Source organism: Mobula birostris, chromosome 9, assembly GCF_030028105.1.
Source record: "Mobula birostris isolate sMobBir1 chromosome 9, sMobBir1.hap1, whole genome shotgun sequence".
Taxonomy (NCBI): Eukaryota; Metazoa; Chordata; class Chondrichthyes; order Myliobatiformes; family Myliobatidae; genus Mobula; species Mobula birostris.
In genome coordinates this window covers 62743250-62770929 of record NC_092378.1, presented here as the reverse complement: position 1 = coordinate 62770929, position 27680 = coordinate 62743250, and the positions used below count along the sequence as shown (strand labels likewise).

Sequence of the window (27680 nt, the reverse complement as noted above, 5' to 3'; positions counted from 1 at the left end):
GTTGGCTGCTTTGCTGATGCAGTGAGGTGTGCAGATAGATGGCAATCATACTGTTTAATTTACTTAAAACTATCAGCATTGGCACTTTTTAAACTTTAGGACAAGTCCCACAACTAGGGAGTGGGTGAAAGAAATATGTTGATGAATGAAAGATGTAAGTATATTTCGTAAAGACAATAGATTCTGCAGATGCCAGAACAACGGAGCAACACAAGTTCAGCAGGTCTCTGCAGAGAAGTAAACAGTCAACGTTTCAGTCCTAAATCCTTCATCAGGAATAAAATGGAAGGGAAACTTGTTAAATTGGTACTTTGTGACAACATAGTCCCGTGTGTGGAGATTGGCGCATGACTGATTATGGTGAAAAATCAATCTGTAAATTGGAGACGTACACAAAGGGTTAATGGCATTATCTCTACTTATGAAGACTACCCATCATTCAGGCCATGCTCTCTTCTCACTGCTACCATCAGGCAGGAGGTACAGCAGCCTTAAGTCCCACATCACCAGGTTCAGAAACTGTATTAACACTACCGTCATCAGACACCTGAACTGGTGTGAATAACCTCAATTACCACTACACTAGCTGATTCCATGACCTACAGACTCAATTTAAAGGACTCTTTACCACTCTTGTTCTCAGGATTATTTTTTACTTGCAGTTTATCTTCTTTTGGTTGATTGTTCATTTGTCAGTCTTTGTTTATATATAGTTAAACATAGAACAAAGAACATTACAGTGCAGTACAGTACAGGCCATTCAGCCCACGATGTTGTGCCGACCTTATAACTTACTCTCAGATCAACTTCTCTCCTGCATAGTCCTCTATTGTTCTATCATCCATGTGCCTATCTAAGAGTTTCTTAAATTACCCTAATGTATCTGCCTCTACGCAGCTCGTTCCACACACCCACCACTCTGTGTAAAGGATTTACCTCTTACATTGATACGACACACCCGGCCGCCCCAGCCTCCGGAGTTTAGACACTCTAACTCTCCAGAATATGGATAGCTGGTGTGGCCCCTTTAAAGATTCAGGCACGCCCCGCTAATTGAGGGGCATGCTTTTGCGCCAGGATTTTAATATTTAAAGAGCACCTGAACTGAGGTTCGGGGCTCAATCACCAGCTCAATTCTGGATCCTTGTTTATTGTCTAGTTTAGAACCCTGTCTTCGTTTCAGTCTCATAATGAGTCTTGATTTCAGTCTCTTGTGTCCTAACCATCCTTTCCTAGGTGTCTTGTCACAGTAAAATTGAGCCTATCATGGTCCCAGCAGGGTAACAGAGCCTCTCGCCAGCTGTGGCCAACACAGCAAGAAAATTCCTAGACAAAGCCTGGAGGTACATGGCCTTCAGGTCGCCATGCACCAAGGAGGGAGCCAGCGTCACTCGGGTGAGACTGTCTGTCAGTCACTCTGTGGAGTCAGTCCATCCTCCGACGCCAGAGAAATTTGCTGGTGACCTGGACTCTTGCCACAGCATCCTAAGAGATCCACTGACCCTTTTGCTTAGACTACCGAACTGGGGGGGAGGGGGAAGGGGGGGCTGCTTTCGCAGAGTTCAAACAGAGGTTCATGTTAGCTCCCGTTTCGATTTCACCTAGCCTGAACCCTCCCTCCATCATGGAGGTGGGTGCCTCGGACATCAGAGTGGGTGCAGTGTTCTCGCAACGGATATCTTTGGGCAATAAACTGCGTCTGTGTGCATTCTTCTCCAGGCAGCAATCCCCGGCAGAGGCGAACTACGACATCGGAAGTAGTGAGCTGCTCACCATCAAGGTAGCTTCAGAAGAATGGTGTCACTGGCTTGAGGTAGCCAAAGACCCCCTTTTTGTATGGACAGAACACAAGGACCTGACTTGTATTCAGGAGGCCAAGAGACTGAATTCCTGGCAGGCTAGGTGATCTCTTTTCTTTAACTGCTTCAATTTCGCCCTGACCTATCGACCGGGCTCAAGAATCAGATGCCTTGTCTTGTCAGTTCAATGAACCTGAAAGAGAGGAGCAGCCGACCACCATTTTGCCCCAAGCTAAGATGTTAGCGCTGGTTCATCGGGGAGTCGATGCACTTGACCACAAGGCCCAAGCACAAGGGGTAGACAATTTAGAACGGAGCTGAGGAAAAACTTTTTCACACAGAGGGTTGTGGTTCTGTGGAATGCCCTGCCTCAGAAGGCAGTGGAGGCCAATTCTCTGGATTCTTTCAAAAAAGAGTTAGATAAAGCTCTTAAAGATAGTGGAGTGAAGGGATATGGGGGGGAAAGGCAGGAAAAGGGTACTGATTGTGGATGATCAGCCATGATCACAGTGAATGGTGGTGCTGGCTCAAAGGGCTGAATGGCCTACTCCTGCACCTATTGTCTATTGTCACAAGGGGAGATTCCCAAGAACAGTACGGCTAAGTTCCGTCAGGTCTCAGGTACTTCAATGGAGACACATATCAAGAATGACTGCTCACCCAGGGATTGCCAGGACCCTCGGGTTCATTAAGAGAAGATACCGGTGGCCTGGAATGGTGAGAGGTCCGACAGTACGCGCAGGTATACGAGGTGTACGCCCGGAACAAGGAGCCCTGTGCACAATCTCAAGGCTCTTTCATCCTTTACCTGTTCTAGATAGACCATGGATGCATATCTCCATGGACTATGTCACAGGTCTTCTGCCTTTCAAAGGAAAGACCATCAACTTGTTAATTATAGATCGGTTTTTGAAGGCATGCAAATTCATTGCCTTGGACAAACTACCCTCTGCAGCAGGAATGGCCAAAATTGTCCCGCACCAGGTCTTCATGATCCACAGATTTCCTGGGCACTATGTTGGACCACAGTCCACAATCTGCGTCATGCTTTTGGAGGGCATTCTGTACGCTGACTGGGGCAAGAGTGAGTCTTTCCTCTGGGTTTCACCCACAGTCGAATGTCCAGACGAAGTATGTAAAACAGGTGAACTAAGGTGCCTGGCCTCAGAAAAAACAGATGAGTGGCGCAAGAATCTGAGGTGGGCAGGGGTCACCCACAACACTTTACAGCACTCTTGAGCATGAGACATCCGCATTCGAATGGCAATTTGTGTATTCTCCACCACTTTTCCCCGAGCAGGAGATCGAGGTTTGGGTTTCTGTGGCTGAAAATCTCGTCCGATGCTGCAAGGAAAAATGGACCGGAGTGAGGGAGATCTTGTTGGCCTCTACCTGGAAGGCTGAAATAAAGGCTAAAAACCAGAGAAGACAGGGACCAGCTTAACAGGTTAACAGGTCTGGCTGCCTACTCAGGATTTGCCACTCTGAGTGGAGTGTAGGAAATTGGTTCCCAAGTTCATTGGACCCTTCAGAAAGAAAGTAAACTTGGTGGGTTACATCTTGCAGCTCCCCAAGACCCTCAAAATCAATCCCACATTCTACCTTTCCAAATTAAAACTTGTGAACACCAGTCCTTTACCCTCATCTCCATCAGTCCCACCACCACCCAGGTTTATCGATGGGGAACAGGACTTCATCGTAAAAAGAATTCTGGATTCATAAACTGTTCAAGGCGTTCGGTAGTTCCTCGTAGACTGGGGGGGATTCAGACCCAAGGAATGGTGTTGGCTTCCTGATAGGGACATCTTGGATCTGGCTCTCATCCATGACTACTGTCACAACATGCACCTGACTATGCCAGCCTCGGCCATTTAGATGCTCTAATTCCCTGGAATATGGATAGCTGGTGCAGCCCCTTTAAAGATTCAGGCCTGTCCCACTAATTAGCATCCACGTTTTGGCACCAGGATGTTAATAGTTAAAGAGCACCCGAACTCGGGTTCGGTGCTCAATCATCATCTCAACTTTAGATTCTCATCTAGTGTCTTATTTAGAATCCTATTTCTGTTTCAGTCTTGTATCGTGTCTCGATTCCAGTCTTGGATACTCCAGCACTTTGGTCCTAACCATTCTTGTCTAGTCTCTCATCACAACCAACCCCCTTATACTTTCCTCCAATCACCTTAAAATTATGCCCCCTCATATTAGCCACTTCAACGTTGGAAAAATTCTCTGGCTATTCACTTGATCTATGCCTCTTATCATCTTGCATACCTCTAACAAGTTACCTCTCATCCTCCTCTCCAGACAGATAAGGCCTAGCTCGCTCAACCTAACCTCATATGACATGTTCTCTAATCCAGGCAGCATCCTGATAAATCTCCACTGCACCCTCTCTAAATCTTCCACATCCTTCCTATAATGAGATGACCAGAACGAAACACTGTATTCTAAGTATGGTATGTCCAGAGTTTTATGGCACTGTAACATTATCTCACAGCTCATGAACTCATTTTCCCGACTAATGAAGACCAGCACATCATACAACTTCCTAACAACCCTATCCACTTGCACGGAATCTTTAAGGGAAATATGGTTGTGGATCCCCAAGATCTCTCGGTTCCTCCGCATTGCTAAGAAACCTGCCATTAACCTTGTATTCTGCTGTCAAGTTTGACTTTCCAAAGTGAATCATTTCACACTTCTCTGCATTGGACTCCATCTGCCACTTCTCAGTCCAGCACTGCAGCAAATCAATGTCCCATTGTAATCTACAACAACCTTCTTCATTATCTATAACTCCATCAACCTTCATGTCACCTGCAAACTTACTAACCCTTACTAACCAGCGTATTTCCCATGGGGATTAAGGGATCGATTGGACTCCAACCATAAATGTGGTGGGAGCCTATTGCAAGTCTTTGGAAAGTGGCAGAGACCAAACAAATAACCAAGGGCAAATATCCATCCAGACATTTTTAACTGAAGATTGTTCTGAAAGCTCAAACTGCAAGAAATCAAGAGAAAAATAAATTACCAAAAAGCAACATGGCTGTTGTTACTTGCCCCTCCCATCGTCCACCAGGTTGGGTGTTTAGGTCATTGATTCGCTCCATGATGTTACCATAGCAGTCTTCACCATCACCTGTATAACCTTCGTTGCAGGTACACCTGGGTATGGCATTCAGAGGTTGTATTAGGTTTTAGAATCGTAGAATCAAAATTATTTTACAATACAAAGGAGGTTGTTCTTTATTGTCTAGAATGACCAGAAAAGTGGGTAATCCCATTTCCCACCTCATTGCAAGAGATACTGGAAACACCCAAAATGCTGGAGGAACTCAACAAGGCAGGGAGGATCTATGGAGGGGAATAAACAGTTAAAGTTTCTGGCTGAGATGGTTCATCAGGACTGGAAACGAAACAGACAAAAGCCAGAAAAATGTGGGGAAGGGGAAGGAGTACAAGTTGGCAGGTGACTCCTATTTCTTCAATGCTATTTTTCCATCTCTCATTCCAGTTCCCCTCTCACTCCTCCTCTTCTCCTCACCTACCCATCAACTCTCTCCGGTTCTCCTCTTTTCTTTCATGGTCCACTGTCCTCTCCTATTAGATTTCTTCTTCAGCCCTTTACCTCTTCCACCTTTCACCTCCCAGCTTCTCGCTTCACCCCACTCACCTTCCCCCTCACCTGGTCTCACCTTTCACCTCCCAGCTTGTACTCTTTCTCCTCCCCCCCCCACCTTCTTATTCTGTCTTCTGTCCCCTTCCTCTCCAGTCCTGATGAAGGATCTTGGCCCAATATGTCAGCTGTTCATTCCCCTCTGTAGGTACCACCTGATTTTCTGAGTTCCTCCAGCACTTTGCATGTTGCCCCACAGTCTATTGGATGTGCCATCCCAGTGACTCAGCCTAGGGAATGTGAGAGGTTACAACCCTTAGAGCATCCTGCTCAGCCAATTGCTTCCAGTGCCCTCAGGCCATTAACATCTGGCTAGGCGTAGTGCAGGAGGGAAAATGAGGCACACCGTACCAGCTTAAGTCAGCTACAGACCTTCCAATAGTTCCTTGTCCCCCTACACCCATCATTTACTTGGCTCCTTACTCAATCTGTCCTGGTCTGATGGTGATACATTTGGCATTCTTATCACAGGGGTTGCTGGTCAGGCAGATGTCAGACATACTGCACCCTCTTCCCGGCTCCAAGTTCTCGTAACCTTCCAGACACTCACAGTGAGACTGAAAGAGAAAAAAGAAAGACGCTATTGCAGGGCTGGCATGAAGGTAGTTCTATTCTTTTTTTACATGGAAACAATGTGGCAGCGACCTCCTGTACCTAATAAAATGGCCACTGATTGTACATTTATAGTCTGATGTTGTTGTGTCCTATCCATTTCAAGGTTCAATGTTTTGCGTGTTCAGAGATGCTCTTCTGCACACCACTGTTGTGAGGGGTGGTTAACTAAGTTGCTGTCACCTTCCTTCCTGTCAGCTCCACCAGTCTGACCAGTCTTCTCTGACCTCGCTCATTAACAAGGCATTTCTGCCCATTGAACTGCCACTCACTGGGTGTTACTGTTTTTGCACCATTCTCTGTAAACTCCAGAGATCGTTGTACGTGAAAATCCCAGGAGATCAGCAGTTTCTGAGATACTCATACCTCCCTGTCTGACACCAACAATTATTTCACAGTCAAAGTCACTTCGGTCACATTTCTTCCCCACTCAAATGTTTGGTCTGAACAACAACTGAACCTCTTGACCATGTCTGCATGCTTTTATGCATGGAGTTGCTGGCACATGGTTGGCTGATTAGAAATTTGCATTAACGAGCAGGTGTACAGGTGCCCCTAATAAAGTGGCCACTGAGTGTATATATCAATAGGCTGAAGCACTGTTTCATTGCAACTACTTAAACCATTAACACTTTCTTTAACTTCCAAAGTTAAAATTCCTGAGCTCTTTTGACTGACGATGCGCCATGAATTAAACAAAAATTAGTTCATCTAAAGTTCTACCATCCATGTAACTTCCCTTCAGGCGCATCTCCTCCCTAAGGGGGCAACACGGCAGTGTAGCTTTACGGTGCCAACCAGCGATCGCCAGTCGAGGTTTGATACCCGTTGCTGTCTGTACATTCTCCTCGTGACTGCATAGATTTCCTCCGGGTGCTCTGGTTTTCTCTCACATTCCAAAGACGTCCAGCTTAGGGTTAGTGAATTGTGGGCGTGATATGTGTGGAAGTGTGGCTGCACTTATGGGTTGACCCCAGTACAATCCTTGCTGATTTGATGTGAACGCAAAATGATGCATGTCACTGTATATTCTGATGTTTCAATGTACATGTGACAAATAAAGCTAATCTTTAATCTTCAATCTAAGGGTTTGTGGCAGAGTAATTAGTGTGTTGTTTCCTACGTCTAGGACCTGGAGATGATTGAGTGGTATTCCTGTGGAGTTTGTAACTCTTTGTAACTGTTGATTTCCTCCTGTTACTCTGCTTTCCTCCCAGATATCAAAGCAAGTTATCTGGCCACTGTTAATATCCCTTCAATACCCCTCACTGGCAAAAAAAATCAAAGCGGTTTTGATGGACATGTATGAGAGCGAATGAGCTGCATGAGGAGATGGGGGAAGGGGAAATGGTCCAACGTCATTGCTTATCTGGGATCCAGTATGTATTCAATGGGATGAAGTGCCTCTTTCCATATTACTATTATAAGAAGAAATTGACCTCAGTTTTAAAATTTTCATTCTCGCTCACTCTCAAATTTCTTCCGTAGCTTTGCCCATTTCTCTATCTGTAACCTTTGCTATACTCTCGATCGGTTGTCAATTTAACCATACTGCCAAAAGCAGACAGGCTGTCAGTTGCAACTGCTCTATGTTCTGGAACCCTCTCCCTAAACCTTTCCTCCCTTCTTTCCTTTTTCAAAAAGCTCTTCGTAGAGCTATACCTTTGATCAAGTTTCTGATCATACATTCATCCAACATGGAAATAGGTATGGGAAAAAAAAGGGATTAATTCAAGTTGGTCCACATAGACTCACTGGGACCAGACCTTATTGGAACACAGAACATAGAACAGTACAGACCCTTTGACCTACAAAGTTATCCCAACCTTTTAACCTAGAGGTTATGGGTTGAGTGTGAAAGGTGAAATGTTTAAGGGGAACACAAGGAGGTATTTACTCATTCGGAGGGAGATGAGAGTGTGAAATGAGCTGCCAGTGGAAGTGATGTGTATAGGTTTGATTTCAACATTTAAAAAGAAACTTGGATAAGTACATGAATAGGAGAGGTATGGAGGGCTATGGTCCAGTGGCAAGTCCATAGGACTAGATAGAGTAATAGTTTGTTATGCACCATATGGTTAAAAGGGCCTAACCCTCTATGACTCTACTCCACGTTCATCGAGGACACCTTCAAAAGGCGTTACCTCAAAATGGCAGCATCCATTACTCAGGACACGCCCTCTTCTCATTACTATCATCAGAGAGGAGGTACAGGAGCCCAAAGACACATGCTCAATCTTCTAGAGTTTGCTTCTTCCCTTCCACCGTCAGATTTCTGAACCCATGAACATGACCTCACTATGTTTGCTCTCGTTTTGCACTACTCTTTTAATTTAATTTATATATACATGTATACAACAACAAATTCCTCAACATATGTCAGTGATACTAAACCTAATTCTGATTCTGACGATCTGCCTAACCCTTCCCTTCTACATACCCCATAAACTTCCACCTATCTTTCTCCCTACATTTCTATGAAGTCCCCCAAACCCACCCACAGATTCTACCACCTAGGGTCAGATTATTGTGGCCAATTAACCTACTAACTTGCATGTCTTAGGGAGGTAGGGGGAACATGTAACATCTGACAGTATCTCCTTATGCAGCATGGAGATCAAATTCTATTTTTTATTGCCCCCATGATCTGCTGTCGGATATTTTATTGAATCGGAGGCACCTTATAAAAGCAGTGTTGATGGCATTGTTGCAGATGAATAGATTTTCATTTACTAGTTAATTTTTTGGGGGGTTTTGGCAGTACTGGCCACCATTCATTGCTCATCCCCATTCGCCCTTGAGGAAAGATTTTCAGCAAGCATGAAAGGGATTGTAGATACATACAGGTGAGGGTAGCCAACGGGCCTCAAACTCTCGGTGAGATAGGGAGTTGTCTATCCCAGCATGTGAAGACAGACTCCGGCGGATTGAGCGGACGAGACCAATGGAAGGTCCAATGGTTAAGAAGGCGGTCTCTGCAAGCGTCGTGGAACGTGTAGAGCAGGACAAGACACAGAAGACGTCCTGGTCATCCACTGCGCCTAGTCCCATCTCCAGCCGTCTAGACTCTGTCTTGCCACTGGATCCAGATGGGAACTGGGAAGAGAGAGTGAGGCTGACACTGCGCAACTCTCCCTCACTTAAATGCAAATCAAGTGCTAGTCTCGACACCATCATCATTTGACTAATGGTGTCGAGGTCTTCATTGATGATGATGGACGAACACACACCCTGAGAAAGACTACCACGACTGTGAAGCCTTGCGCGGACAAGTGTGTGCGCATGCGTGTACGTGCCGATTTTTTTCTACAAATCAGTTTTCGCTAAATCTTCCCAATTCTGTTAAGTGAAACTACACTGTACATACATTATTTTTTACTTTATATAGGCTGTGTATTTATCATATCATTCCCACTTTTACTATATGTTAGTGTTATTTTAGGTTTTACATGCTATTTGGTATGATTTGGTAGGTTATCTTTTGGGTCTGGGAACACTCAGAATTTTTTCCCATATGAATTAATGGTAATTGCTTCTTCGCTTTACACCATTTTGGCTTACGAACAGCTTCATAGGAACGCTCTACCTTCAGATAGCGCGGGAAACGTATGTGGGTCCAATTACAACACTGAAGAGAAGGCTGGATAGGTAGATGGATGGGAGGGGTTTGGAGAGCTGTGGTACAAGAACAGTCAGATGTAACTAAGCAAAAAAAAATGGGTTGGCATGACTTGATGGGCCAAAAGGTCTGCTGTGGTTCTTCATCACTCTAAGCTTGTGGCAATCGAGGACAAGAACCAACCTTTCCTGGGCCATCGTATTGGCAAACCGTTGAATTTGTGGGGCAGTTCCCAAAATTTTTCTGACATGGGTTGATGGGTAGGCAGATCTGGCTGTCGCCCTGGTAACCTTCTTGACATCTGCAGGTGAAAGAATTGGGGCCGACGTAGATACACACAGAATTAGGACCACAGGCATTTTGAAGACATGGATTAATTGCTGGTGAAGGAAAGAAACAGTTTATTATTAGTTAGGGTTTATTGCTTTAGGTCATGTTAAATTTTAATCCACCACACGTCAAGAGAAACACTGGCACCTTTTCAGAGAACAGTTGGTTCCCTTGTATGGGTTTATATTACTTTGTGCTCTAGCACAATTATCAAATAAAAACATGCTGCTGTTTGCATCAATGATTCTGAAGTTCAAAGATTCAGATTCCTCAGTATAACTTGTCTTGATTCAATCACATACCTACCGAACATATTGCAAAGCCTAGATAGATGTGGATGTGGATAGAGTGGAGAAGGACTTTCCTTTAGAACAGAGATGAAGAGGAATTTCTTTAGCCAGAAGGGGTGAATCTGTGGAATATATTGCCACAGAAGGCTGTGGAGGCCAAGTCATTGTTTCAAAGCAGAGGGTGATAGGTTTCTAATTAGTAAGAGCATCAAAGGTTACAGGGAGAAGGCAGGAGAAAGGGGTTGAGAGGAATATTAAATCAGCCACGATGAAATGGTAGAGCAGACTCGATGAGCCAATTGGCCTAATTCTGCTCCTATGTCTTATGATCTTATGATCTTATCATGGATGCCATGGCAATGAAAGCACACTAGTACCCCTATTTCCTCAGGAGACTAAAGAAATTTTGCATATCCCTTTGGCTTTCATCAATGTTTAACTGATTCATCATAGAATACATCTTGTATGGATGCTTCACAGCTTGGTATACCAACTGCTGTCCCTGGGGCCGTAGATAACCGCAGAGAGTTTTGGACACCACTCAGTACTCTATCTATACTTCTTGCTACCTCAACAAAGCAGGCAGTCAAAGACTCCACCCAACCTGTACATTCTCTCGTTCCCTCCTTCAGGCAGAAGATACAAAAGCCTGAAAGCACATACTACCAGGATAAAGGAGAGCTTCTATCCTGCTGTTATAAGATTATTAAACAGCTCCCTAGAACAATAAGATGGACTCTTAACCTCACAATCTACCTTATTATGATCTTACACCTTGCTGTCTACCTGCACTGCACTTTCTCCATGACTGTAACACTTTATCTTGCATTCTGTTATTGTTATGCCATTGTACTACCTCAATGCTCTGTTGTAATGAATTGATCTATAAAAACGGCATGCAAAACCAAGTTTTTTACTGAACCTTGGTACATGTGACAATAATAAACTCATTTTACTAATTTTCCAGTAGACATACCAACATACGGAAGGGCAATTATTTTTAACAGGGGAATTAAACTATTTCCCTTATAGAACAAACAACACTCACGCTCGCACTGTCCATCCCCCATCTTCTCGTAACCAGGTAAGCAGTCACACGCCAACTTTCCAGTCTTTGCATCCTCAGAGCATCTGGTATTTTCAGGACACTGCAATGCTCGACAAGCTGGTATAGCTTAAGAAAGGTCAAGAGAAACGTGTTGAAACCACAGCAGTATTGCCATATAGAATTATGAGTATTCTTGCATAGTTTCTGTTGTCTTGCAGACCTACATCACCAACTTCTCCAGCTCTCTTTCAGCCTCTCTGCATTTAAGTCAGGATTTAAAATTCACCTCCTTGCACCTCTACTTTCTTAGAAGTTTGCAAAGATTTTGCATGTCATTTAAAACTTTGAAACTTTGACAAAATTCAAAAGATGCACAGCGGAGAGTATCCTGACTGGTTGAATCATGGCCTGGTAGGGAAACACCAGTGCCTAGGAACAGAAAGTCACAAACAAGAGAAAATCTGCAGCTGCTGGAAATCCAAGCAACAAACACAAAATGCCGAAGGAACTCAGCAGGCCAGGCAGCATCTATAGAAAAGAGTAAACAGTCGATGTTTTGGGCCGAGACCCTTCATCGGGACTCAGAATACAGCCCAGTCCATCCCAGACAAAACACTCTCTGCCATTGAACACATTGACAAAGGGTGGTGCCACAAGAAAGCAGTGTCCATTATCAAGGACTCCCACCATCCAAGCCATGCCCTCTTTTCACAACCACGATAGGGCAGGAGGTACAGAAGCCTTAGGTCCTAAACTAACAAGTTCAAGAACAGCTATTACCCTTCAAGCATCAGGCTCCTAAACCAGCGTGGATAACTTCACTCTCCCCAAGTCTGAACTGATTCCCCAAGCTACAGGACTTTACAATTCATGTTCTCAGTACTATGTTCTTATTTTTTTCTCTTTACACAATTTACACAATTTGTCTTCTTTTGCACACTGGTTGTTTGAAAGTCTTAGTTTATGAATAGATTTTCATAAGTTCTGTTGAATTTCTTTATTTTCCAATAAATGCCTGTAAGAAAATGAATCTCAGTGTAGTAAACGGTGACATACACATACTTTGATCAGAAATTTACTTTGATTTTGACTTTTCTTGAAAGTTAATTGATTTGGAAACACAGTGGTTTTGTCCCAGGGCTAGAAATCAAAGAACCTGAGTGATCGATTGGGCGATAGGAATCTGAACACTATGAAAGTTAGGGGAATTAAATTCACTTAATTAACTCTGGAACTTTATTGTAAAAAAAGTGACAACAATTGTAAAAGGTGTTCTTGGCTCACTAAAGCATCGTAAAGAAAAATTGCCTTTTAGTTTTTGGGATCTCATTCCATGCTCATCTCAGTCTATTTTTTTTTGACCAGTCAGGGTTATTAGCCCCTGAACCCCTGAACTTGGAGGACCAGTGAACCACTCTTCATCTGGCCTCTACCCTTTGACCTGTTTGGCACGGGTGACCCTACCAAGAGTCAAGGCACAAGGCCCTGACTCCAGCCAACATAGTTCCCCGGGGTCATTGAGGCCACAAGCCTCCAAAACCTATGACAAGGTCATGATCTTCTTGGAGGACGGGAAAGATATAAATAAGGTTAAAAGAATATAGAGAGTACAGGATGTCGCCAGTTGTTGAGGACCTGATTTATAGGGAAAGGCTGAATAGTTCAGAACTTCATTCCCTGAAGCATAGGAGGATGAGGGGAGATTTGATAGAGGTAGACTAAATTAAGAGGGGTATAGATAGAATAAATGCAAGCAGGCTTTCCCCACTGAGGTTGGGTGAGGCTAGAACTAGAGGTCATGAGTTAGGGGTAAAAAGAGAATTATTTAGTTTTTTTCCAATTTATGTTTTTTAAAATTTAGATATACATTCAGAACGGTAACATGCCCTTCCAGCATAACGCATCCCGCCTTTCAATTACACCCATGTGACCAATTAACCTTACTAACCTGTATTCTTTGGAATGTGGGAAGAAACAGGAGCACCTGGAGGAAATCTACATGGCCACAGGGAGAACATGCAAACTCCTTACAGGCAGCAGCGGGAATTGAACCAGGACTGGCACTGTAATAGTGTTACAATAACCACTACAGTACTGTGCCGCCCCACATAAGGGGATCTGCGGAGCAACTCCACTCAGAGAGTGGTGAAAGTGTGGAATGAGCTGCCACTGGAAGTGGATATGGAACATGATTTCAACATTTGATAGAAATTTCGATAAGTACATGGATGAGAGGGGTATGGAGGGCTATAGTCCAGTTGCAGGTCGATAGGACTAGGCAGAAAAATAGTTCAGCACAGAGCTGTTTCTGTGCTGTAGTGCTCTACAGCTATAGAAATCCTTCGTTAGGGAATTTGCTTTTCTGTAGTTAGCGATGTATCTTCTGGATATTGCAACGAGTTTTACAAAGACAATTGTGTACCTTTTTAGTGAAGTCATTAAAATGAAGTAGAAAACATGTCAGTCATCATTTTTATGCAAGAAAAAATTTGTTTAAGGAGAAATACTGACCATGATATTGGGGAGAAGAAATATATGGAATGGAAGTCTTCTGTGTTCACTAAAGAAGACAGAACTTGCTCCAAAGATTCATTCAAAAAAGTCACCTTCAATAGTACAGCCCTCCTTGTCACCTCTGGAAAAATCAGACCAGAAACCACTAGACTGAAATCTGACACTGAGGTGAGACTGCTGAAGAGAGAGCTAGTGCTGGCACTTATTAGAATGAGTTTGCCAGTTCCCAGAGGTTCCCTGTGGCCTTCTTTGATCTGAGGACCATTGCCTGGAGTGGCCCTCCTCGATCTGAGGGGGCATTCCTCAGCAGAGACCCTCTTCAACCTGAGCTCCATTTGCCACTTGGTTAATGTAGTTACAAGGCATAAAATTGAACTTTGTATAAAGCTCTCTTGCTCTCTTTTTGCACTGCTTATTTAATTTGATGTTTATATACAGTACTGTGCAAAGTTTTAGGCACCCCAGCTATATATATATATGTGCCTAAGACTTTTGCACAATACTGTAGTAAGTTTATGTAGTACATTGTACTGTGGCCACAAATAGAAGCAAATTTCATGGCATATGTGAGTGATGATAAGCCTGATTCTGATATGGGTCTCTATTATGGACCAAGAGTGGGAAGGGGGCAGGGAGAGGGGAATCATGGTTGGGAAAAGGGAAAGGGAGGGAAAAGCACCAGAGAGACAAACTGTAATGATCAATAAACCAATTATTTGGAAACAAATTACTTGCCTGGTGTTTCAGGGTTGGGTGAGTCTGTACCCATGCCACCCCCAACCCTTTGCACTCCTCTGCCACCTGTCCCACACCCCTTCCACACACTCCACCCTTGCCAAACCGAACACCTTTTGCTCCTGCCAGATTTACAAACTCACTCTGCGCTCTGCATTGACATGTGCAGTTCTGTGAACAAGTCTTAGGCATCCTAACTATATATGTGCTTGAGACTTTTGTACAGTACAGTAACTTGGGAGGGAGAATGGCAAAGAGACAGCCACTGTTGAAAGAAAACTCACATGAAATCTCAGCTAGACTTGCCAGAAGGCATGTGGGAGACTCTGAAGTCAGCTGGAAGAAGGTTCTGTGGTCTGATGAAACCAAAATTGAGCTTTTTGGCCAACAGACTAAATGCTGGGTTTGGCATAAGCACACAATCCTTACCATGAAGCATGGTGATGGCTGCATCATGCTGTGGGGATGCTTCACTGCAGCAGGCCCTGGAAAGCTTGTGAAGTTAGAGGGTAAAATGAATGTAGCAAAATACAGGGAAATCCTGGAGGAAAATCTGATGCTGTCCGCAAGAGAACTGTGACTTGGGAGAAGATATTTTTCCCTAGCAAGACAATGACCCCAGGCATAAAGCCAAAGCTATAGAGGAATGGCTTAAAAACAACAAAGTTAATATTTTGGAGTGGCCAAGTCAGAGTCCAGATCTCAATCCAATTGAGAATTTGTGGCTGGACTTGAAAAGGGCTGCTCACTGACAATCCCCATGCAATCTGACTGAGCTTGAGCAGTTTTTTTAAAGAAGAATGGGGAAAAACTGCAGTGTCCAGATGTGCAAAGTTATTAGAGACCTACCAACACAGACTCAAGGCTTTAATTGCTGCCAAAGGCGCGTCTACTAAATAGTGACTTGAAGGGGGTGAGTAATTATGCAATCAATTATTTTGTGTTTATAATAGTAATAAATTTAGATTACTTTGTAGAGATCTGTCTTCACTTTGATGTGAAAGAGTCTTTTTTCTGTTGATCAGTGTCAAAAAAAGTGAATTAAATCCACTGTGATTCAAAGTTGTAAAACGATAAAACATGAAAACTTCCAAGGGGGTGAATACTTTTTATAGGCACTGTATGTACTGCTGCCGCAAAACAAAAATTCACAGCACATGTAACTGATAATAAACCTGATTCTGATTCTGAAAGCTCAACAAGTTTGATACTAACTACAACCGTCACTGTTCTTCTCTGCAAGTGAGGGGTCAGGGATTGTTATTATGGTTGTTTTTTGCTCATAGGATGATTTTTTTTTGGGATCTGCGAGTTTTGTTTCTTTTCACTTTTTTGTGCGGGGGGGTGGGGGGAGTTGGTGTCTTTTCTCTCCTCAAAACCCATGCTCTTTCTGTAAGTAATGGCTGTCTGGAGAAGACAACTATCAGAGTTGTATTGTACATGAATACTTTGACAATACAATGAATCTTTGAACTTTTAAAATTCTCCCTTGCTTTACCTGAACTTGAATACTTTACATTAATATAAAAGTGGTTAATTTAATCTCAAATCAAGGCTTTTGCTAGTGCTGTTTGTTTTCAAATTAACCATCCAGACACATAAATCTGTACACATTACAGTCACATTGTCTAAATACCTGAATCCGAATCAGCCTGAGACACTGTTTGATGCCAGTTAATTCATTCCCAGGGTAAAATAAGTACTGGCACACAAGAGTTTATTCACTGTATAACATGTGATGTAAGAAATCCTTCTGAAATACCTACGCTCGTCACACTTATCTCCCATGTAAGCTGAGTAACATGCACATGTCCCATCACCATTAATTCCACTGTTGCAGTCTCCATGAAGGCAGTCACACACTGAAAACAGAAGAGAGGAGAATTCTCGAGTCAATTTACACAGGAAACATTATGTTGCTTCTCCAGTCTTATAGACTCAGAACTTTAACAGATAACCTTCATATCGTCAATCACTGTAGTGTCACTGCCCGTGGACCACTGCAAACCCAAAGGGAATGAAGGAAAAATATTTTTCAAATGTTTTATGTTCACTGGAGCTATTCCACCTGTGGGCAGCCTGGTAGCATAGCGGTTAACGCAAATGCTTCACCGATCATGGATCAATTTCTGCCCCCCCCCCCACTGTCTGTGAGCAGTTTGTACGTTCTCCTCACAACCGTGTGGGTTTCCTCCGGGTGCTCCAGTTTCCTCCCACGTTCCAAAGCAGTACGGGTTAGGGTTAGTGAGCTGTGGGCGTGCTATGCTGGTGTTGAAAGCGTGGCAACACTTGCGGGCTGCCCCCCCAGCACACAATCCTCATTGATTTGACGCGAGTAACGCATTTCACTGTACGCTTAAGTGTACGTGTGACAAAAAAAGTTAATCTAATCTTTCCATTTGGACTATCCCTGCCTTGTTTATTTAAATACCTAAGTGCCTCTTAAACGTGGTGATTGTATCTAATTCCACCTCTTCCTCTGGCAGTGCATTCCAGTTCCCAACGACTTTCTGTACATAAAACCTTACCCCTCAGATCCCCTTTAAAATGACTTCCTCTCACCTTAAAACTATTACTTCTTGTTTCTAATCCCCATACTTTGATACCCATGTCAATAACTATGCTTGGTTTAATTTGTTACTTGACCTTTTGCTACATTATAATACTCACCAGAAGTGCAGTTGGGTCCAAATGAGTTGCCTTTTGCACATTTCTCACAGGCAACACCACCAAAGCTACCCTGCAAAAATTAACATCAAAATCTGCTGAAGTAGCAAGGAATTAACATGGGTTGGTTATTAACATGTTTAGAACTGTAAACCAAATTGACCCAGCAAAGTAGCCAATGCTGAGGTGCCCACAAACAATTTTTTTCCCCGCTCTGGGTCCCTGCTGACGTTCTATGTTCTGCACTCAGGGTTCACCAGCATTGAAAGTGTAAAGTCGTCAAAAATTGAGATAGTACATTCTGCGCAGGCCATTGTGAAACAATGATTGTTGCTGAATATACTCATTGAGAAGTGTCAAAACAGGAAGCCAGGCTGACTTTTAAATGGGCACTTAAATTGGATGACCTCTTCAACCTGCTTAGTCAGTTCCAACCCTGCCTCAGCTCCATCCCCTTCCCCCTCTCTCAGTGCTAGAAGAAAACCAGATAGCATGGAAAGCCAGCACCATGGTATCTTGGTATTTCAGCACAGATTCAGTCCATTTACTTTAAGTGAATTGGGCCATGCGCAGTATGTTCTCTGTCACCAATCTCTTCCCGGAGTTTATCCATAACCCAATGCATCTACCTTTGCTATTCACCTCTCCTAGTCTCCACTAGTCTCAGATCTATATTTTCACCACCCTCAGAGTAAATGGGTTTCTCCTGATTTGTTAGCGGTTCCCCCTAAAGTGGCGCAGTAGTAGAGGGGTTAGTGTAATGCTTGACAGCACCAGTAGTCAGGGTTCAATTCCCACCGCTCTCTGTAAGGAGTTTCTACATTCTCCCTGTGACTACACGGGTTTCCTCTAGGTGCTCTGGCTTCATCCCACATGTGGTAGGGCTACTGAGCTGTGGGCATGCTATGTTGGCATCGGAAACATGGCAACACTTGCATAACCTTCTCTGATTTGATTTGACGCAAGTGACCGAATTTGCTATATATTTTTGTGTAGCTGTGAGAAATAAAGCTGATCTAATCTCTCCACTTCAATCTCTGCCTTGTTTGTTTAAAAACCTTAATGATTCCTAAATGTGACAAATAAATGAAGCTTAAGCTATGATAATCTTTTGCTCTTCATCTCTGCCATTCCTGTTCTGTCTTCTCATCCCCCTCAGCATCAAGGTGTTTTTCCTGATTTCCTTGCTGGCTTTGTTTGTGGCTTTTCCTTCAGTGTAATTTTAATTTACTGCCACCAGTGATCTTCTGCACATCTATCCTGCAAACTCCATTAGAGCACTCTCTTCTCTTTTCCAGAGGAAAGAACCTTGGCTGCTCAACTTTTTAAATCAGGACAACTTCTAATTTTTTTCACCTTCCTTTGCACCTTCTCTGTGACCTTGATATCTAATTTATCGCACTGAGACCTGACCAGATATGATGGTCATTATTTTTCTTTAAATCTGATTGTCCATAATAAGATGTAATATGTAATATTTATATAGATGGATACTTTATTGATCCCAAAGGAAATTACAGTGTCACAGTAGCTTTACAAGTGTACAGATATACAAATATTAGAAGAGAAGTAAGAAAGAATAAAAAAATAAGTTACCACAACCAGTCTAAGGGGGGGGGGATCATCACTTCCCAGGCTGTAGGTTGACTCATTATAGAGCCTAATGGCCGAAGGTGAGAATGGCCTCATATAGCGCTCCTTGGAGCAGCACAGTTGTCTTTGTCTACTACTAAAAGTGCTCCTCTGTTCAGCCAAGGTGGCATACAGAGGGTGAGAAACATTGTCTAGAATTGCCAGAATTTTCCGGAGGGTCCTTTGTTTTACCACAGCCTCCTGTGTGTCCAGTTTAACTCCTATAACTGAGCCAGCCTTTCTGATCAGTTTATTGAGCCTGGTGGCATCACCTGTGTTGATGCCATTGCCCCAGAATACCAGCGCATAGAAGATTGTAATAGTGACAAGAGACTGGTGGAACATGTGAAGGAGAGGTCTGCACACTCCAAAGGACCTCAGTCTCCTCAGGAAGTAGAGACGACTCTGGTCATGGATGGTTGTGGAGTCATTGGAGATTTTTAGAGTGAGGTTGATAGGTTCCTGATTAGTGAGGATGTCATGGGTTATGTGGAGAAGGCAGGAGGACAGGGTTCCAATTCCTTGACCAGATTTATTTATTATTTAGAGATACAACACAGTAACCGGACCTTCTGGCACAATGAGCCCACACTGCTTAGATTACATTTGCATTTTAGGTAACAAGTGTACGAGAATCACAGAGTCTTAAAGTCAGGAGGAGGCTATTTGGCCCCTCCACTTTGTGCCTTTTCTTTGTAAGAGCAATCTAATTGGAGTCTCGTGCTTTAGCTCTTCCCAAGCCGCTGTCTGTAACGAGTTTGTACGTTCTCCCCGTGAGTTTCCCTGGGTGCTCCTGTTTCTTCCAACATTCCAAAGATGTACAGATCAGAAGGTTAATTGGTCACATGGGTATAATGGGATGCTGTGGGTTCATTGTGCCAGAAGGTACTGTTACTGAGTTGTATCTCTGAATAAATAAATAAATGTGGTCAAGGACTTGGAACTCTATCCTCCTGCCTTCTCCGCATAACCCATGACATCCTCACTAATCATGAACCTATCAACCTTGCTTTAAATATATCCAAAAAAGAGGAAATATGCAGATGCTGGAATTTCAAGCAACACACAGAAAAATTGCTGGTGAACGCAGCAGGCCAGGCAGCATCTATAGGAAGAGGTACAGTTGATATTTCAGGCCAAGACTCTTCATCAGGACATAAATAAAAAGCGAATAAAGTCGGTGATGGTGTGGGAGACAATGGCCTGGTGCTCCTTCGTGCAGTCATGATCGAGGGGTAAATAAGAGGAGGTATCCGCGAGTTGTTGCTGTGCCTCAGCAACATAGAGGTCAGTACACCAGACTACAACAGCACCCCCCCTTATTGGCGGGTTTTATAGTAAGGTTAGGATTAGTGCGGAGGGGGTGGAGAGCAGAGTGTTCGGTAGGAGTGAGGTTGGAATGGGAACAAGGTGTGGTGAAGTCGAGATAGTTGATATCCTGTCAGCAGTTAGCAATAAAGAGATCCAGAGCAGGCAGAAGACCAGAGCGGGGTGTCCATGAAGAGAAGGAGGGTTGAAGATGGGAGAAGGGATCATTGGTGGGGGTGGGAGGGTCCTTGCCAAAGAAGTAGGCTGGAAGACAGAGCCGGCGGAAGAAGAGTTCAGTTTCATTGCGAACGCGGAACTCACTGAGGTGTGGGCAAAGGGGGACAAAGGTGAGGCCCTTACTGAGGACAGAGCGTTCTGCCTCAGACAGTTGAAGGTCAGAGGGGATGGTAAAGACCCGGCTCAGATAAGAAGTGGGATCAGAGGGGGGGAGGGGGAGGGAGGCTGGGGGTGTCAGTGGAGAGGGGAGGGTTGGGGTGAGAGGAAGCAGGAGCCTCTGAGGGCCCAGGAGTAGATGATGGAATGTGAGGGAGAGGGGGTTGCAGAGTGGTGGTGGGGGAAGGGGAGACGGGAGTCACAATAGCAGCACATGAAGACCCAGCCTGGAGTTCAAGGCTGGAGTCTTGCGAGCTGGGATCAGAGGGGGGAGGGGGGAGGCTGGGGGTGTCAGTGGAGAGGGGAGGGTTGGGGTGAGAGGAAGATGGAGCCTCTGAGGGCCCAGTAGCTGACGGTTGGATCTGAGGGAGTGTGACGTAGGGTCTCAGCCCAAAACGTCGACTGTACCTCTTCCTATAGATGCTGCCTGGCCTGCTTCATTCACCAGCAACTTTTGTCTAAATATATCCAACGACTTGGCCTCCACAGCCATCTTTGGCAATGAATTCCAAAAATCACCACTCTCTGGCTAAAGAAGTTCCTCCTCATCTTTGTTCTAGATGGATGTCCCTGTATTCTGACTTCTGATCCTAGACTCCTGCACTAATGGAAATATCCTCTCCACTTCCACTCTATCTAAGACTTTCAATATTAAGATCCCCTTCTCATTCTTCTAAACTCCAGTGAGTACAGGCCCAGAACCATTAAATGTTCCTCACAGGTTAATAGTTCCATTCCTGGAATCATTCTTGTGAACCTTCTCTTGGCTTTCTCCAGTGCCAGCACATCCTTTCTTAGATAAGGGGCCCAAAACTGCATACAATATTCCACATACTGTCTCCAACTCATTCTGGGTAAGGAAATACCTTTGCCCTTTTTGAAAGGATGTGTTGCTTAACTCTGGATGTAGTAAGTTAGTTGAACTTCACTGAGATGCAACATATATAAGGGCCACTCAAATGGACATTCTAAGGAGGTCAGAGAATAAATGAAGTTAGGATAGATGGGTTGAGATACAGTGCCTATAACAAGTATTCATTCCCTTGGAAGTTTTCATGTTTTATTGTTTTACAACACTGGATCACTGTGGATTTAATTTTGCTTTTTTTTTGATACTGATCAACAGAAAAAGGCTCTTTCATGTGGAAGTGAAAACAGATCTCAACAAAGTGATCTAAATTAATTACAAATATAAAACACAAAATAGTTGATTGTATAAGTACTCACCCCCCTCGTCTTCCTGTGCTCCAAGGAATAAAGCCCTAGCCTGCCCAACCTCCCCCATTTACTCAGTCCTTCGAGTTCCGGTCATATTCTCAACTTTGCTCTCTTTCTAGTTTAATAATGTTTATTCTATAACAAGATGACCAAAGCACTACAGTCTTCACTACGTACATGCCCCAGAGACATGAATTTCCCAGTGCTACAAGGACCAGATGAGAGAGTTATGGAGTAAGATCATGTTCAGCTCATTATTGTGCCATTAAGCAACTCATTGCTGTTATATAAGCCTTTTGCTTATTTGACCTTCCTTTGTAATACATTTAAAGCATTGACTTACTGTGCAATTGCACTGGCCATCCCCTCCCATGCCGTCAGAACAAACTCCTTTGTTGTTACAAGGGGCTGTTGCTCCTCCCGGACACTCTGTAATTATATCAAAGTTCTCACAGTTATACAAAACCAGGCCTTCTACACAAACAGTTCACGTCAGCGCTTAAACTGCACATGAACCTCCTCCCACCCTCTTCCATGTGAGTTGTCCATGTGAGACACGTGGCCTGATCAGTGGAGCTGCCTGAGCAGCAATGCTTGGAAGCTGAGCCTTCTCCAGGACCTCTTTGTTGGAGACACGATCTTGCCAGCCGATACCCTGATGGAGCAGAGGCAGCTTCGACCGAAGCACTTGAGCAACCAGATTTGCTTTAGGTACAAGACCCAGTTTTCAGAGCCGTATAGCAGTGTAGTGACGATGGCAACCCTGTACACCTGGATTTTTGTGGACAGACGTAGCTGGTGGTTCTTCCACACACATTTCTGGAGGAGCCTGAAAACACTGCTGGCTCTGGCGAGTCGATTGTCAACGTCCCTTACTACGGTAGAGTCATGACATATGATGCTGCCCGGGTAGGTGAACTGCTCAACAGTGAACAGATTCCACAACCTATGGACTCATTTTCAAGGACTCTACAACTCCATGTGCTCAAAATTGCTTATTTATTATTAGTAGTATTTTTCCTTTTTTGTATTTGCAGACTTTGTCTTGTTTGGCACAATGATTTTTGTCCGCCTTTGTTTGTGTGTACTTTTTCATTGATTCTGTTGTGTATCTAAAGTGAATGCCTGCAAAAGGATGAATCTCAGGGTACTAAATGGTAACATGTACGTACTTTGGTCATAAGTTTACTTTGAAGTTTCGAGGTGATGTGAGGAGTGCCAGTGATCAAAGTTCAAGTCCTGTCACTGTCTGTAAGGAGTTTGTACCTTTTCCCCATGACAGTGTGGTTAGGGTTAGAGTGTTGAGGGCATGCTATGTTGGCGTAACACTTGCAGGTTGCCCCAGCACAATGCCCAGGCTGTGTTCGTCATTGACACAAACAAGATATTTCACTATATACTTTGATGTTTCAATGTGCACCTGACAAATAAAGCTACTTTTCATATATTTTTATGAATAAAACCTTTGATTACTTATTTCACATACCTACAACCATTGTACTGAGATTGTACCATCAAATGCCTGGTTTAAGTTTAAACTGCTAGAAAAATCCCACAAGACAACACAAGAAAATAGGAGCAGGCGTAGGCCTCTTGCCCCCCTGAAGCCTGCCTTGCCTTCAATATGATCATGGCCGGTTTATAGTGGTTTCAACTCCTCTTCAGTGTCAGTTCCCCGTAACCCTCAATTCCTCGATCTTTCAATAGTTATTTATCTCCACCATAAATACTTCTAACAATTTAACCTCTGCTACTCTCTGGAGGATCCACCATCCTCTGAGAAAAGAAATTTCTGTAATCTCCATTTTCAACTGCTATTTGTTGATCAGGTTTTACCTTTGACTCCCTATTTTAACCCATTAGATCAAATAATTCAAAGATAAAGTTGTCTGATAAGGCAATACAGGCCCTTTAGCTCATTATACTGTGCTATATTCTAACTTACTCCAAGATCAATCTAGCATTTCCCTTTCACATAATCCTCCATTTTCCTTTCTCCACGTGTCTAAGTCTCTTAAATCTCGTGAATATATCTGCCTCTACCACCACCCCTGGCAGTGTGTTCTACCCTCTGTGTAAAAAAAATCTACCTCTGAATTCCACCCCCCCCCCCCACTATACTTCTGCATTCACCTTAAAACTATATCCCCTCTGATATTCGCTATTTCTTCTCTGGGGATAAAGGCACTAGGTGTTTAATCTACCTGTGCCTCTTATCACCTTGTACACCTTTATCATCCACCTTTGCTTCAAAGAGAAAAGCCCCAGCTTGCTCAACCTTTCCTCATAAGACATTCAAGATTCAAGTTTGCTTATTGTCATTACTTTGTATACATGTGTAAAGGAGAATGAAATAAGTGTTACTCTGGATCCAACACAGGACAATAAAAACACAATAAATATAAATACATAAAATTAGCTTGTATACATAGACTGATTGTATGTATGTTACAGGAGTATCCGTACATAAGGTGACTCTGACCGGACATGATAGTGTAGTGGTTAGTACAAAGTTTTACAGCGCAGGTGACCTGGGTTCAATTCCCGTCACTGCCTGTAAACAATTTGTACGTTCTCCCCGTGTGGGTTTCCTCCGGGTGCTCCGGTTTCCTCCCACAGTCCAAAGACGTACTGGTTGGTTGGTTAATTGGTCATTGTGAATTTTCCCGTGATTAGGCTTGGGTTAAATCAGGGGTTGCTGGGCGGTGTGGATCGAAGGACCGGAAGGGTCTGTTCTGCGTTGTATCTCAATTTTAAAAAAATTAAAAAATAAAGTGATGTTGTGTGGATTGATGAGTAGAAGCGTTGATCAGGCTGAAGAAGAGGTGTTGGGTGGGTTAATGGGTAATGCGTGTAACGAGAGCATCTTGGACCTCCAGGTGGTCCACAGCAGGGGTGATTGATAAGTTTGTGGCCTTAGGTAGAAGGAAATGAGTTATGCAGCTCTCATTACATGCATGTACAGTTCAACTCTTGGGTGAAAATGCAGAAAGTTTGAAGTTAATAATTCATCTCCTTCTACCTTGGGCCACGAACGTATCAATCACCCCTCGTATGTTTGTATTATCAACTGGGCTACTGTAACTTGAGGATTGCATGCATTATTACAAAGGGTATAGATGGGGTAGATGTAAGTAACTTTTCCCCATGTCAGAAGTGTTGAAAGCCAGTGGAAAAAGGTGCGAGGTTCAGACCGGAACTGAGAACATTTGTTTTACCCGGAGGATGGTTACAATGTGAAACACTCTGCCTGAGAGAGTGGTGGAGGAAGGTGCTCAACATTTAAATACGTGGATGAGCACTTGAACTGCCAAGGCAATGCAGGTTATGGACCATGTGCTGGTAACTGGGATGAGTGTAGATAGGTACCTGATGGCCAGCATAGAGATAGTGGGCCAAAGGATCTGTTTCTCTGCTTTGTCACTCCGTGGCTCTCTATAGTCCCTCTTCTGAAAGGGTTAATTTACAAGAAGGAATTACACAAGACACTAGTAAGTGTTTTGATTGACATTTTCGAGATATTAAAGCAGAAGTATCTGAGGTTGCAGACTACTTCACACCAAGGTGATAACGTGACTGTTTATTCAAGTTTAGCTTTATTTGTCACTTATGCATTGAAACATACAGTGAAATGCGTCTCTTGTGTCAAAACAATGAGTGAAAATGGTGCAGGGAGCAGCCAGCAAGTATTGCGTTCTTCTGCCGCCTACATAGTGCTCCCACAACTTACTAATCCTAACTGTATATCTCAGGAACGTGGGAGGAAACCGGAGCACCCGGAGGAAACCCAAGCAGGTACAGGGGAAGCGTACAAACTCCTTACAGACAGTGGCGGGTATTGACCCCAATCTTACATCTGGTGTTGTAAACCGTTTCGCTATGCTACGGTGCCTCCCCTACAGCGGCCCTTCTACCAACCCAGTAAAATCTATAGACAAGGGTGCAGTCAAACGTCTGACTATCAAAGTCTTAAAGTAGCACTTGCTCTTCTAAACACAAGAGACTGCAAAATGTTGCAGGGACTCAGTGGGTCAGGCAGCATCTACGTAAAGGAATAAAGAGTCAACATTTTGAGCTGAAACCCTTCATTGGCACAGTCTCCTGGTCCACTTTGCTCTCCTATTAGATTTCTTCTTCTTCAGCCCTTCATTAATGAGATAGGTCAGTTGACGGAGGTATGTGTTGGGGAGCACTTCGGGTTCAATGATCACAATGCCATTAGTTTCAATATAATTATGGAGAAGGATAGGTCTGGACCCAGGGTTGAGATATTTGATTGTAGAAAGGCTAACTTTAAGGAGATGTGAAAGGATTTAGACTCCTTCCTTCTGGTAGGCGTTTTAGATCACTGTATGCCAGGACAAATAAGTACAAGAACAGTTTCTTTCCATACGCCATCAGTCTTATAAACACTTGAATTTTAGTCTATTATAAACCAAGTCCACATGTACATACACAAGTATACCTTATTGTCTATAATTCACGATTATTTGCACTATTGTTTTGTTTGCTTTTTGATTCTGATCAGCGAGAGCTCAGGGAAACCGACATCAAGTTCCCTGTATGTGTCCACATACTTGGTGATAATAAAGGATTCTGATTCTGAAGGAGTGCATTGGGACAATTTGTTTTATGGGAGGGATGTAATAGAGAAATGGAGGTCATTTAAAGGTGAAATTTTGAGGGTACAGAATCTTTATGTTCCTGTTAGGTTGAAAGGAAAGGTTAGAAGTTTGAGAAAGCCATGGTTTTCAAGGGATATTGGAAACTTGGTTTCAAAAAAGAGAGATATCTACAATAAATATAGGCAGCATGGAGTAAATGAGGTGCTCGAGGAATATAAAGAATGTAAAAAGAATCTTAAGAAAGAAATTAGAAAAGCTGAAAGAAGATACAAGGTTGCTTTGGCAAGTAAGGTGAAAATAAATCCAAAGGATTTCTACACTTATATTGAGAGCAAAAGGATAGTGAGGGATAAAATTGGTCCCTTAGAGAATCAGAGTGGACAGCTATTTGTGGAGCCAAAAGAGATGGGGGAGATTTTGAACAATTTCTTTTCTTCGGTATTCACGAAGGAGAAGGATATTGAATTGTGTAAGGTAAGGGAAACAGGTAGGGAAGTTATGGAAACTATGATGATTAAAGAAGAGGAAGTACTGGCGCTTTTAAGGAATATAAAAGTGGATAAGTCTCCAGGTCCTGACAGGACCTTGAGGGAAGTTAGTGTAGAAATAGCAGGGGCTCTGACAGAAATATTTCAAATGTCATTAGAAACGGGGATGGTGCTGGAGGATTGGCGTATTGCTCATGTTGTTCCATTGTTTAAAAAGGGTTCTAAGAGTAAACCTAGCAATTATCAGCCTGTAAGTTTGACGTCAGTGGTGGGTAAATAAATGGAAAGTATTCTTAGAGATGGTATATATAATTATCTGGATAGACAGGGTCTGATTAGGAACAGTCAACATGGATTTGTGCATGGAAGGTCATGTTTGACAGATCTTATTGAATTTTTTGATGAGGTTAATAGGAAAGTTGACGAGGGTAAAGTGGTGGATGTTGTCTATATGGACTTCAGTAAGGCCTTTGACAAGGTTCCACACGGAAGGTTAGTTAGGAAGGCTCAATCGTTAGGTATTAATATTGAAGTAGTAAAATGGATTAACAGTGGCTGGATGGGAGATGCCAGAGAGTAGTGGTGGATAACTGTTTCTCAGATTGGAGGCCGGTGACTAGTGGTGTGCCTCAGGGATCTGTACTGAGTCCAACGTTGTTTGTCATATACATTAATGATCTGGATGATGGGGTGGTAAATTGGATTAGTAAGTATGCAGAT

The 27680-nt window shown here is 43.3% G+C and overlaps 1 protein-coding gene across 1 annotated transcript in view; it reads right to left on the bottom strand.

Annotated features, from left to right (window-relative positions):
- Positions 1–27680, bottom strand: part of stab2 (stabilin 2) — a 197289-nt gene that overhangs the window by 159630 nt on the left and 9979 nt on the right. The window contains exons 4-10 of the mRNA XM_072269443.1: positions 22191–22276; positions 17300–17369; positions 16396–16491; positions 11381–11506; positions 9896–10092; positions 5905–6038; positions 4837–4970 (exon numbers count right to left, since the gene is read on the bottom strand). Of these exons, the coding sequence (XP_072125544.1) occupies positions 4837–4970; positions 5905–6038; positions 9896–10092; positions 11381–11506; positions 16396–16491; positions 17300–17369; positions 22191–22276 (843 nt within the window). The remainder of the gene's footprint in view (positions 1–4836; positions 4971–5904; positions 6039–9895; positions 10093–11380; positions 11507–16395; positions 16492–17299; positions 17370–22190; positions 22277–27680) is intronic.